This window comes from Megalobrama amblycephala, linkage group LG15, assembly GCF_018812025.1.
Source record: "Megalobrama amblycephala isolate DHTTF-2021 linkage group LG15, ASM1881202v1, whole genome shotgun sequence".
Lineage (NCBI taxonomy): Eukaryota > Metazoa > Chordata > Actinopteri > Cypriniformes > Xenocyprididae > Megalobrama > Megalobrama amblycephala.
The window spans coordinates 20,343,433-20,356,053 of NC_063058.1; the positions used below are offsets into that span (position 1 = coordinate 20,343,433).

Sequence of the window (12,621 nt, forward strand, 5' to 3'; positions counted from 1 at the left end):
AAATTATCCCAAGATTTACTCACCCTCAAGCCATCCTAGCTGTATATGACCATCTTCTTTCAGACGAACACAATCGGAGATATATTTTGAATTGGGGTTTTGAATGGGGGGCCGCGTTTTGAAGCCAAAAATGCATCCACCCATAAAGAAAAGTAATCCATAACGACTCCAGGGGGTTAATAAAGGCCTTCTGATGTGAAGCGAAGTGATTTTGTAAGAAATATGTCTATATTTACAACTTTATAAATTCAAATAACTAGCTTCCGGGGATACTCTTCCAAGTCGACTTGCACATTCTGCGTACGGTCGTCTGCCGGAAGCTAGTTATTTGAATTTATAAAGTTGTAAATATGGATATTTTCTTACAAAAACGCATCGCTTTACTTCAAAGACCTTTATTAATGCCCTGGAGTCGTATTGTATGGATTAGGTTTTTTTATGGATGGAAGCATTATTTTTGGCTTCAAAATGCGTCTCCCTATTCACTACCATTATAAACCTTGGAGGACAAGAATTTTAAATATATCTCCGATTGTGTTCGTCTGAAAGAAGATAGTCAAATCCACCTAGGATGGCTTGAGGGTGAGTAAATCATGGGAAAATTTTCATTTTTGGGTGAACTACCCCTTTAAATCATTGGTACTCCATGTATTCTTCAGAGATCATTTATGTGAGCCTCAACAACATCATTTACATATTTCTTGGTTATAGGTTTCAGAAAACAATAACACATCATATCCTTAATTCTGCACTCGTTTCCTTTGAAAATGTATTCAAATTTGTCATTCTTTGACACTTCAGGAATTACAAAAAAAAAAAAATGTGACAATACCAAATTCATGTGGAAAAAATAAATGGTTTGTGCAATTTGTTTATTATAGAAAATAGATTTTCTGTAGCTTAAACAGTAGAATATGGTGCTAGCAATGGCAGTTTCATGGGTTCAATTCCCAGCAAATGCAAAAATATTAAATGTGTACACTGAATTCAATATACATAGCTTTAGATAAAACATCTGCCAAATATAAGTAAATGTCTTATATTTTCACATTTTTATTTTTTCTGTCTTTGTCAAAAAGTAGTTTCATAACTTACTTGATATGCCATTTTATACATACAGTAGGCAAAATTTTGGACTCAGAAAGTTACAGTAATCTGATTATGTCAAGCTTAATTCAAAGAGGCTGTAAACTTAAAGCATGTTGTGCGACAGCTTTAGTCTCTGGTAAACCTTTCACATCTAAAGTAGTAAAGCTACTCAGGACTGAACCACTGTAGTACACATCGGTGGTAAGAACTGAAGAATTCTCGTTCAGTAAAATGCCTGTCTCTGCGATGGAAGACTTTAAATCATGACACTTAATCAAATTGACAATTGCATGAGCTTTACGTTCTTCAGTCAGCTTATAGCATTCAGTGACGGGGTTATAGTTTATAGGAAACATTGACTCCAAGATGTTTTCCTCTTCTTCATCATTATCACTGTCCAAAAGCTCCATTTCAAACCAGTTTGGATTCTTCAGCTGGTAATTATGAAAAGCTTCAACAGCATCCCGAAGGGCTCGTCCTGAGGGACAGTTAAAGTAATCGTTCTCCCTAATGCCTTCAATGCATTTAACCCGCCCTGGCTCGTGTTTTTCCATGTCTAAGATCCGGAAGTAAAGTTCCTCAAAGTGCTTCATGAGCTTGTACTTCACCACCACATTAAAAGGTGCTGGAACATCATCCTCACGGCACACGTCATCAAAATAAGCCACCATGTACTTGTGGAAAGATGAAGCGTGAACAAAATCCGGTATAATGAGGCTCAGGGCTGGTGTGAGCATGTCTCCTATGGGTGAGCGTTCATCCTCCTTCAGTCTCACTTTGTGCTCACCGCACATGGCCTTCCACTTCGCATGTACGCCTGGAGAGCACAGGATCAGGACTTTATCTAAGGACTTGGAGATTCGTTCCCTTTGCGTATCTAGCCACTGAATTCTGCCGATTGTGCTGAGCCAGGTGGTGTCTAGGAGATCCAGAGTGACGTCTGTGCCACATTTAGCCCTCAGGAAGGCACACAACTTCAAGATGATCTCTTTGTACAGGGGGTGGTCCAGAGAGTAGATGATGATGACCTTCTTATGCTCTTGAACGGGATTCCACTCCAGTTTACCCTCTGCACAGGTAGAGCTGTCTGAGGATGGCGTTTCTATCAAAAGTCATGATTATTATTAAGAAACAAAAGCTTTGAAACCTTCAAAACATATTCAATAAATAAAGAGTGAGTGGAAGAATCAGCAAAACAACTGAAAAGTGAAGAGCAATGTAGCCTATGTTTAACTTTATTACACTGCAGAGTGCAACATTTGGGTTCCAGAAATAAACTCGATTTATTTTCTCCATAGGGAAATTGATTTTTAAAGTTTCAGTAGATATACTCAGCAACTTTAAAGGCACAATATGTAAGACTTTAGGATTTTTAAAATATCCAAAAGTTGACTTGTGTAGTTACATTATTCCAAATGTTTCCAAGAATGCTTAAATCCAGAGAAATAAGCAATTTTAACTAGGAGAAGAATCGTGACCATGCGTCGCCTATCAATAACATCGTACCGCGTTACCCTCAGTTTCCGGTTTTATTTTGTAGAAACCATGGAAACACCAAAAACACTTTAATATATGTTTTATTAGACAGGTGAGCAACTGTTTGGATACATTCGACATCGACAGAAAACTAATCATGTTATATAGCTCAACACAGTAAGTCTTATTGTTTAAAGGTGCCATCGAACGTTTTTTTACAAGATTTAATATAAGTCTAAGGTGTCCCCTGAATGTGTCTGTGAAGTTTCAGCTCAAAATACCCCATAGATTTTTTTAACTGCCTATTTTGGGGCATCATTAACTATACACCGATTCAGGGGCTGCTGGCCCTTTAAATCTCATGCTCCCTGCCCATCGAGCTCGCGACTCTATAATACAGTGCATTTATAAAGTTCACACAGCTAATATAACCCTCAAATGGATCTTTACAAGATGTTCGTCATGTATGCTGCATGCATGCTTCAGGTCATGTGAGTATAGTATATATTTGGGTGTTTATATTTGATTCTGAACGAGTTTGATAGTACTCTGTGGCTAAAGCTAACATTACACACTGTTGGATCATGTCAGTTATTATTGCTCCACCTGCCATTTTTCACTATTGTCCTTGCTTGCTTACCTAGACTGATGATTCTGCTGTGCACAGATCCAGACGTTACTGGCTGCCCTTGTCTAATGCCTTTCATAATGTTGGGAACATGGGCTGGCATATGCAAATATTGGGGGCGTACACCCCGACTGTTACGTAACAGTCGGTATTATGTTGAGATTCGGCTGTTCTTCGGAGGTCTTTTAAACAAATGAGATTTATATAAGAAGGATGAAACAATGGAGTTTGAAACTCAGTGTATGTCTTTTCCATGTACTGAACTCTTGTTATTCAACTATGCCAAGATAAATTCAATTTTTGAATCTAGGGCACCTTTAAATCTCGTATTCTTTATTTACAGCGAGTACCATGTTTGCAACAAGTGTCTCATAGTAGCCTCAGAGCAAACGCAGAGTAGCATTATAACAACTATCAACACACAAATGTGTCATGTGCACCAGTTGGAGTGCCCAAAATTGCCACTAGAGGGCACTCCAACCCGGACTGTTCCTCACCACAATCTTGGACTGCACAACCCACTTCCCGGACTCATTATCCCGTTCATTGCACCCAGCTGTTTTGTGTTTGATTATTAGTTCTGTCTATTTATACCTGGTTTGTTTCTGCTTTTGTTATCGAGGTTTCATTTATTGTCACTGGCTTTTGTTTCTGTTTTTTTTTTTGCTTTATGTGGACTGCTCTGTGTACTTTGACCCTCACCTGCCTGGATTATGTTTGTGGATTTCCCAATTAAAACTGCATTTGGATCTAACCCTCTCGTCTCTGTGCCATTCCGTGACACAAATGAATCTAATATGGTAAAACAGCGCTGCTTTACACCACATATGAATGACCGGAAGAATCAGAAGGGGCGACTGTGGTGTAATAAAAGTTCCGCTGCTCTGGAGACATGTGTCACGCTCGTCTCTCATTAGCAATCGCTCTTGCTCTGCTTCATACTACAGGAACATTAATAATCTCATGCCCGAGTCCCATCCTGATTCTTTTCCACCGGCTATAGACGTGAAGACAACACCTCCCATGATTCCGCGATATCAAGGCGTTGTTAAGATATGCCTTTGTTTTGAATAAGCGACCTCTAGCGGCGAAAATTGACATAGTGTGCCTTTAAAGGTGCAGCATTTAAGAATTCTGTCCGCTAGAGGTCGCTAGAGGCCTATTCAAAACAAAGGCGTAGCTTGATGACAATAAGTTTGAGCGTGGAATCTTGGGACATGTGGTCTTTACCTCAACGGCCGGTGGAAAAGAATTGAGACAGGACTCGGGAAGAAATCATGTTCATGGATGCGATTATTAACGTTACTGTAGTATGAAGCAGAGCAGGACCGAGTGTTGTGGGAGCTGAACGAGGCCGCTGGAGCGATTGCTCAACACACGTCCCACGTTTTCCGTCATGAGTATGAGGTAACGCAGCTCTGTTTATCATATTAGATACATTTGAGTGTGTTGAAAATTATATAACGTAACTCTGTGCGTTCGCTCGGCGGCTGCTGTGAGACACTGTTACACACCGCAGTAAGCTAGATCTATTTTAGAATATCATATTAAATGCTGGAGAGCTTGTGTTGATAATGGTGTGCAATTAATTTTAAAACGTATTGTATGATGGAGAAAATGCTGTATTACTGTTACTAAAAATAAAGCTGCATCTGATTATGCTATGTTAGCTACTTCACAAAATAGTGTTTTTCTCTGAGGCATAGTAAAGCATGGTACTCGCAAAAAATCAAGAAAATTAGATTTAAACAATTAGACTAAACATGTTGAGCTAACAACAATTAATTTTCTGTCTATAAATATATCAAAACAGTTGTTCCCTTGTCTATTAAAACATGTAATATAGCGTCTTTGGTGTTTCCATGGTTTCTACAAAATAAAACTGGAAACCGAGGGTAACGCGGGTATGACGCAATTGACACGTCGACTCCTCACACGTCTCGGAGCCTTGGTTAAAATTGCAATTTTCTCACGATTTACAAATAGTTGCAAACATTTGGGATATTGTAAGTACTCAAGTGAACAAAATATATAACACTGGCCTAGTGGTTTTTGGATATTTTACTGCAAAAATATTACATATTGCACCTTTAAATGAATAATTTTATATTTCTCCATTTTTAATTTGATTATGTCGCAATGCTTCATTGGATTGTAGTTCTTTCCCTCACTAAAGCCATTAAATGGATAGTTCACCCAAAAATGAAAATTCTGTCATCATTTTCTCACTCTCAAGTTGTTCCAAATCTGTATGAATTTCTTTTTTGAGGGTGCGTAAACGATGAGAATTTTCATTTTTAGGTGAACAATCCCTTTAAGTACACAGTTTTTTTATTTGCACTAACCTTTATGTGAATTCTTGTTCCGCAAAAATGCAACACAGCAACCAACAGCAACCAATATGGCTGTCAACACCCCCAGTATCACCAAAATAATAAAATGAACAGGAGCATCTGGAAGAACTGACATTAACATGTTAATAGAGATAATAGTAGCTATCCAAATAAAATAAAAATCAGGTTAATGAACTTCATTTGCATTAAAAAATTAAAAATTAAAAATACACAGGCAATAAGACATTTAAGGTTACTGTGTAATACGTACAGGGACAGATATTAACTTTCTCTCTGTAATCCAGACAGTTCTTCATGCTTTGAATAGACAGCGGCTGAATCTGTTGAACAGGACATCTTTTAGCCATTTAGTGATATAAGACTCAAACAAAACATCCCCATACTACTGTATATTATATATTAACAAACAGCACACATGCAAATGAAACTTTAACTCACCACCAAGTCCAAACTACAGTGAGTTATCCACCATGCTTCCAGTGTGAAATTAACCTTTAGATATGTCTCGTTATCCTTTAAAAACAGAATTCTTTTCACATCATGCTATATATGAATATATACATTTATAAAGGAATATACAACAGATGGCAGTGTGGAGACTTTTTCTTTACATCGGAATATTGAACATTGGAAGTACCTTTATGACAATGCGAGATGGTTCTGGGTGAAGGTCAGGACTGCAGATGGAGACTCTGTGTTGGTCAGAGAACTCTAGTGGTTCAAATTCTATGGTTATCACCAAGTCCTTTTTCTTATAGTTTCTCACTGACCATTTTACCTTCTTATCCCAAATGCTCTCTAAAACGACAAACAGATTTATACAAACAGGAACACGTTCAAGCATTTGCTTTAGATAACTCAATTGATTAAAGTCATTAAAGTCAAATTGACATCTTCTCTGATGACGTTTACTGGCGTGAGGGCGGGACAACCTGTCACTCACAAGAGATCGACCAATAGCAAACCACAACTATCCAATCATCCAATCAATTCCCCACAGACAAAATCAAGTCCCGCCCTTCATTTTTTCTTGTTTAAGGTGTCGTTTCACTCAGATATACATCACAATAGGGAAGAAAAGACTACTGCAACTTCTGTTTCATGTAGATTTTAAATAACTGCTACAAATCTAAATATATAGAGTATCTAATCATCAAACCTCAAATGTTATCTAAACATTAATTTATTCTCACCTGGAATTGTGATGTTGGTAATGACTGTATTGATTCCTCTGTCTGGCTTTGGTAAATTGGTTACAAAAACCTGATATTTAAAGTTGGGGACAACCACAATTCTGTCCAAAGAAAAAGTCCACTAAAAATATGAAGGAAAGAAACAAAGATGAAACAGTGGCATGAATAATACTGCATAGTAGTATATGATTATACAAGCATTAATTCTCTTACCAAGCCCAGTCTCAGTTTGTTAAGAAAAATGTAACGAACACAAACGCTTTGATTTGTGGCCATTTCAACCACACGCACTTCAGTCCCTTTGAGGACGTATATACTACCTGATGAAAACAATATAAAGAAAAGTAACCTTAAAATTATGCTGGGAAAACAATTGGACAAAAGAAAGTTTCCTGTCAAAAAGGCAATTTTACTGAAATGATCTGAGTATTTTTAAATACTGTAGTCTTGAACAGCTGTACATCTTACTGTCAGGTAATTGGCTCCATGTAAGGTGTATAACTGGTGCAAACTGTCCACTATCATCCCTCTTGGCTTTTACATTTGCAGTTACATCACGAGAAGAACCTGGGACTTCAGTCCTTGGCATCACCCAACCCTCATCTGAACAGTTCCCTAAGACGTCAAAGAAATATTTGATGAACATACCTTTGATTTTGTCTTCAAAAACCTCACATTACTATGAATTTAGAGAAAACTTATACTTACCAACTTGAACATTGCAATCTACCCCCTGTCAGAAAACAGCATAATGAAAGATTCACTCATTGTTGTTTTTTTTACATTCATAGCATTAATGTTTTATAGATAAAAGGGAAGGAAAACAGTGTCTTTACCTCTTGAGAACATTCCATCGGAGGGAGTTCAATGAGATGCAGGGGTGACATTTTCATTATGACATGAGAAAGAATGAACAGAAAGAGAAAAATCACACTCATTGTAGTTCCGTTTTTGTCTGGTACTGCAACAGGCATATGCTGTTTTTGAAGTGCCGGTGGAATAGAATCGAACATCCTCTCGTGGCTTATCAGATACTATCTGTATTTAGAGGAAACCAGAAGATCAGATAAGGGGGAGGAGGAGCCTGACAAATAAAACTTTTCTCAAAAACATTTCCTTTGATATATATATATATATATATATATATATATATATATATATATATATATAGTTACACTAGGGGTGCAACGGTTCAAATTGCTCACGGTTCGGTTCGTATCACAGTTTTTAGGGTCACGGTTTTGGTACGGTTCGGTATGTGCTATGTTTAGGGAAAATGGGACTACTGTCAAATAAAAATAACGAAAATAAGAACAAACAATCAAACTACAAGGAACATCACAAATAAGTACAATAAAGCAAATATTCAAATAAAATAAACAGTGCTTTTCAGGTTTTTCAGGTATCTAACAGTAGTTTTCAGGTACAGAAAATGGATAAAGTAATCAAATATAAAATAACACTGCATATTATCTTTACTGTATAAAATAAATAAAGATTAATCATTATTGAAGTTACAAAAACTATTCAGTCAAGAGCAGTGAGTGATTTCTTTGTTATTTGTTGTTTGATTTAACATTAAAAACAGGCAGCAGGAATAGTTTTTTTCCCTTTAAGACATGCACGATCCAGTACATATACTGTCACACGTGTGTTGTCTTTCTCGACTAATATACGTTCACTTAAGACATAACCGACCATGTTTGCTAGGATACTCGCCAAGACGGGCATCTTGACATCATTTTTGTATGAATTTGTCCGCTGAAGCGCAAGACTTGAAAGACAACTCAGTATTTGCGCGCTGACTGAAATAAGCGTGTGCGCGCTTCGGATGAGTGCACACAAATCTTCTCACAGCGCGTGAGAGTTCTCTTTCGCGTCTTGTTCTTGAAGGTTTAAATCAACAAGGCTTAAATGAGTTTAGTTTAAACACAGATAGCAACGTGTGCTGTTCAGGTCTCATCTGCGCTCGCGCGCTATCAACACCCGGGTGATGACGGCGTAAATGACTGGACATTAGAGCATACGGCACTCGCAGTTAACAGTTTACAAAGAGTGACTGTTTTACAAAGAGTTATCGTTTTTGTAACGTTTTGCGCATCCATCGACTGAAACATACATTGTCTGAACTCTGTCTGTCTGTTTTCCACGTTGCTATTTTAAACAAACCATTTTAACCAATATATGCGTCGTCATTCGAGATGAACCGCGGTGCAAGTGCGTACCGAACCGTAAGTGGAGAACCGTACGGTTCGATTTTTTACCGAGAACCGTTGCACCCCTAATTTACACTGTATATACCGCTTCACCCAACGGTTCTGTGTATTATCACTACACAACACCCTTAGCAACCACTCTTAGCAACGTAAACTGTTTGTTCTCAATTTATTAATTGAAGCTGAATTGTATTATGTAGAAGAGTATTGTGAAAAAGAGATCGATTGAGCAAGTTTATTACCTGCAGTCCTATGTTCAAAATAAAAAAAATTGTTTAAATGTCGACTGCAATATCTTGTCCTTTTAACAGTTAAGGGGTTTTCCCGTGACTGACAGTGCTAGTCAAAACATTTTTCAGTTTCGTCTTGTTCTGTATTCTTAACAATTCAGTCTTTTCAATGTAAAAGTCTTCACTACTGACTGACACACTCATAAAGACAGTCTTTTACGCCATCTAATGGTGTAATAATGTAATATCTGTTGCTGTTCATGGCAGTAAAGACTAGAAGAGGTACAGCTACGGACATTGGGCCTGTGCAAAATTAATATTGGGTAATTTAATTAGTGTATTTGCATTATTGTAAGTTGTTTAGGGTTGGGGTAGGTGTAGTCGTTAATAAAACACAATATGATAAGTAGCAAATTAATTTACTGTTATTTTATCATGAAATTTTGCCTCACTTCTTGCCGTTGCTGTATCCCTTCTGGCGGAAGGACGGCTTTAAGTGATTTTACTTCATCAAAGTTGCATTGTTACATATTTTTGGCTTTAATATTTGTATTGTGTGGTAACCGTTTTATAAAAGCAATAAGGTACTTGAAGCTAGTGTTGTATTGTGAATAAGTCGTGCCTAACAACGCCCTTCAGCCGTGACTTATTCACGATACAGCACAGCCTCTCGTACCTTATTGCTTACATATATGTAGCTGATATAGCTGATTTGCAGCTCAAGAAACATTTCTAATTATTATTTATCAATGTTGAAAACGGTTGTGCTTTAAAAAAATCTTTATGACCCTAAACCTAACAGTAGTTTATAGATATACTCAATATTTAAGCAATATATTTGGTTTTCAGTTTCACTGGTGGAAAATGAAACTTAAGTTTTCTTGCATGTCAACACTAAATTGTTATTAAAGTTGTGAGTCCAACTAGTATCAAATATAGAAAATCAAGCCCTTCACTTTTTTATGTGTAGTTAAAGGGCTTGATTTTAAGGCAGACTCGAATATCAAAGGAAATGTTTGTGAGAAAAACTTTATTTCTTTATGTGTGTCAGACTCCTTCTCCCCCTTATCTGATCTCCTGGTTTCCTCTAAATACAGAAAGTATCTGATAAGCCATGAGAGGATGTTCGATTCTATTCAACCGGCATTTCAAAAACACCAGCAAATAGCCAGACAATCTAAAAGGCAAACTGTTAGCTAAAAGTCAACTAATTGCCACTAGAGGGCTCATGTCAGTTTAAAGAGTAGTTAGGAGGGTTATTTGGATCATTGTATATGAGCAATATTTATTTTTCTCTCTATACCCTTAAACAGCAGCTGTCTAAGTTGTAGTAAATTATATTTTCAAACAGAATTATAACACCATTAGCCAAACTGTCTTTAAACACACTCTACAAAATAATGCCAGTTAAATTACACTTAAAAAGAAGAGAACAAGCAAACTTCCACATATAAGCACATTTAAAATGACTTCATGACTTCTGCTGACACGGATAACTACCGCCACATGCCAGCAGTCAGCAGAGGATTTGAGAAGCCCTTGAACCCCCGTCTCATTCTGTCACACAGTAAAAACTCACAGCACAATATTATCACTGGCACTTCAAATTTGTGTCAGTAAATGATGACCTACATGTCATGACACATCTGAATACATTTAAAAAAAAAACAGTTTACTACAATGTCACATTGTCATTGAGCGCTTCCACAAGTATAGGTTTGAGTATGCAGCATGTTGTGGATTAGAACTAGATTTTAATGCATTATAAATAAACCCAACTTTTAGGAGTGTGCTGTCAGTTCCTTCTTAACAAGTACACATGAGTTACTGTCTGCCTTCACCCTATTTGCATGGCATGCAGGCACCATAGCCTTGAAGAACTTTGCTTTTATGGTCCTCAAACACAAGCATGCAGGTTAATAAAGAGGCCAGTTAACTTTAGTGTTTACGACGAGAACATTTTATTACAGCTGCTACTACGCTAGTACGTCATTAGTCGCTAGTATTTCATTGCACTTTATCTATTTGCATCTGTATATTTCAATTACAATACATATATACATATACTGACTAGTCAACAAAATGCAACAAGAATTTTGAACCTGGCTTTATCCAAGGTTTCTGTTCTGGTAATTTATGCAAATGTGAATTTGCATATTTAAACAATTTAAAAAACTTGTAATACAACATTTTTTTGTAATTCTTAAAGGGTTAGTTCACCCAAAAATTACAATTTTGTCATTAATTACTCACCCTCATGTCATTCTACACCCGTAAAACCTTCGTTCATCTTCAGAACACAAATTAAGATATTTTTGATGAAATCCGATCAGTAAGGCCTCCATTGACAGCAAGACAATTAAACTTTCAGATGCCCAGAAAGCTACTAAAGACATATTTAAAACAGTTCATGTGACTACAGTGGTTCAACCTTAATGTTATAAAGTGACAAGAATACTTTTTGTGCATCAAAAAAAAACCCTTAATAATGACTTTTCAACAATATCTAGTGATGGACAATATCAAAACACTGCTTCATGAAGATTTATGAATCTTTTGTTTTGAATTAGTGGTTCGGAGCGTGAATCTGCCAAAGTCACGTGATTTCAGTAAACGAGGCTTTGTTAGTGTTTAAAAAACGTTTCGAAGTTTCAGTAATTCACGTGACTTTGGAGTTTGAAACGTGTTCCGAACCACTGATTCGAAACAAAACATTCGAAAGCTTCGAAGCTTCATGAAACAGTGTTTTGAAATCGCCCTTCACTAGATATTGTTGAATAAAGTCGTTATTTTGGCTTTTTGGCGCACAAAAGTATTCTCATCGCTTCATAACATTGTTTTTAGTAGCTTTCTGGGCATCTGAAAGTGTTAATTGTCTTGCTGGCAATGGAGGCCTCACTGAGCCATTGGAATTTATCAAATATATCTTAAAGGTCCCATTTTTCGTGGTTTTTTGAAGTTTTGATTGTGTTTATAGTGTGCAATATAACATGTGTTCATGTTTCGCGTGTAAAAAAACACAGTATTTTTCACATAATTTACTTATCTGTATACCGCTGTTTCCACTGTCATAAAAACGGGCTGATGACTTCCTTGTTCTATGAAGTCCCTCCTTCAGAAATACGTAACGAGTTCTGATTGTGCCAGCGGTTCCTGTGTTGTGATTCGACAGCACCTTAGCGCTCCTTGCCCAGAAAGGTCACGCCTCTTACCATAACGTGGAGATGCACGCGCTCAGTGTTATTGTAAACATGTCTTTAATTTTACCCTATCAATTTGAGCCGGAATCAGACCCGGTGATTGGACTGCGGGATGAAAATAACAGCGTTTCGACGACATGGCGACAAACACACTCTACAAACGCAACTCTTGTGTATTCCTGTGGGCGGAGGTTAGTCAAAAAACTGTTTTAGTGACGTCATTAAAGAAGGAAGT

At 37.1% G+C, this 12,621-nt stretch overlaps 1 protein-coding gene across 1 annotated transcript; it reads right to left on the reverse strand.

Moving 5' to 3' along the window:
- Positions 1 to 853: 853 nt before the first annotated feature.
- LOC125247923 (interleukin-17 receptor A) lies at positions 854 to 8,018 on the reverse strand. Its single transcript, XM_048159474.1, has 10 exons — positions 7,577 to 8,018; positions 7,449 to 7,473; positions 7,209 to 7,355; positions 6,954 to 7,060; positions 6,741 to 6,861; positions 6,185 to 6,345; positions 5,986 to 6,060; positions 5,798 to 5,867; positions 5,539 to 5,655; positions 854 to 2,191 (listed from the first exon to the last, which is right to left on the reverse strand). The coding sequence occupies exons 1-10, from the start codon at positions 7,751 to 7,753 to the stop codon at positions 1,176 to 1,178; spliced, it is 2,016 nt and encodes a 671-aa protein (XP_048015431.1). The 5' UTR covers positions 7,754 to 8,018; the 3' UTR covers positions 854 to 1,175.
- Between the last annotated feature and the right edge of the window lie 4,603 nt (positions 8,019 to 12,621).

Bases quoted from the DNA above. Each gene is read 5' to 3' on its own strand.
- LOC125247923 (XM_048159474.1), bottom strand. From the start codon at position 7,753: ATGTTCGATTCTATTCCACCGGCACTTCAAAAACAGCATATGCCTGTT. The intron at 7,061-7,208 runs GTAAGATGTACA...TGTTTTCATCAG, and splicing joins ATGGAGCCAATTACCTGACA to GTAGTATATACGTCCTCAAA. The intron at 6,862-6,953 runs GTAAGAGAATTA...TCATATTTTTAG, and splicing joins ACAAACTGAGACTGGGCTTG to TGGACTTTTTCTTTGGACAG.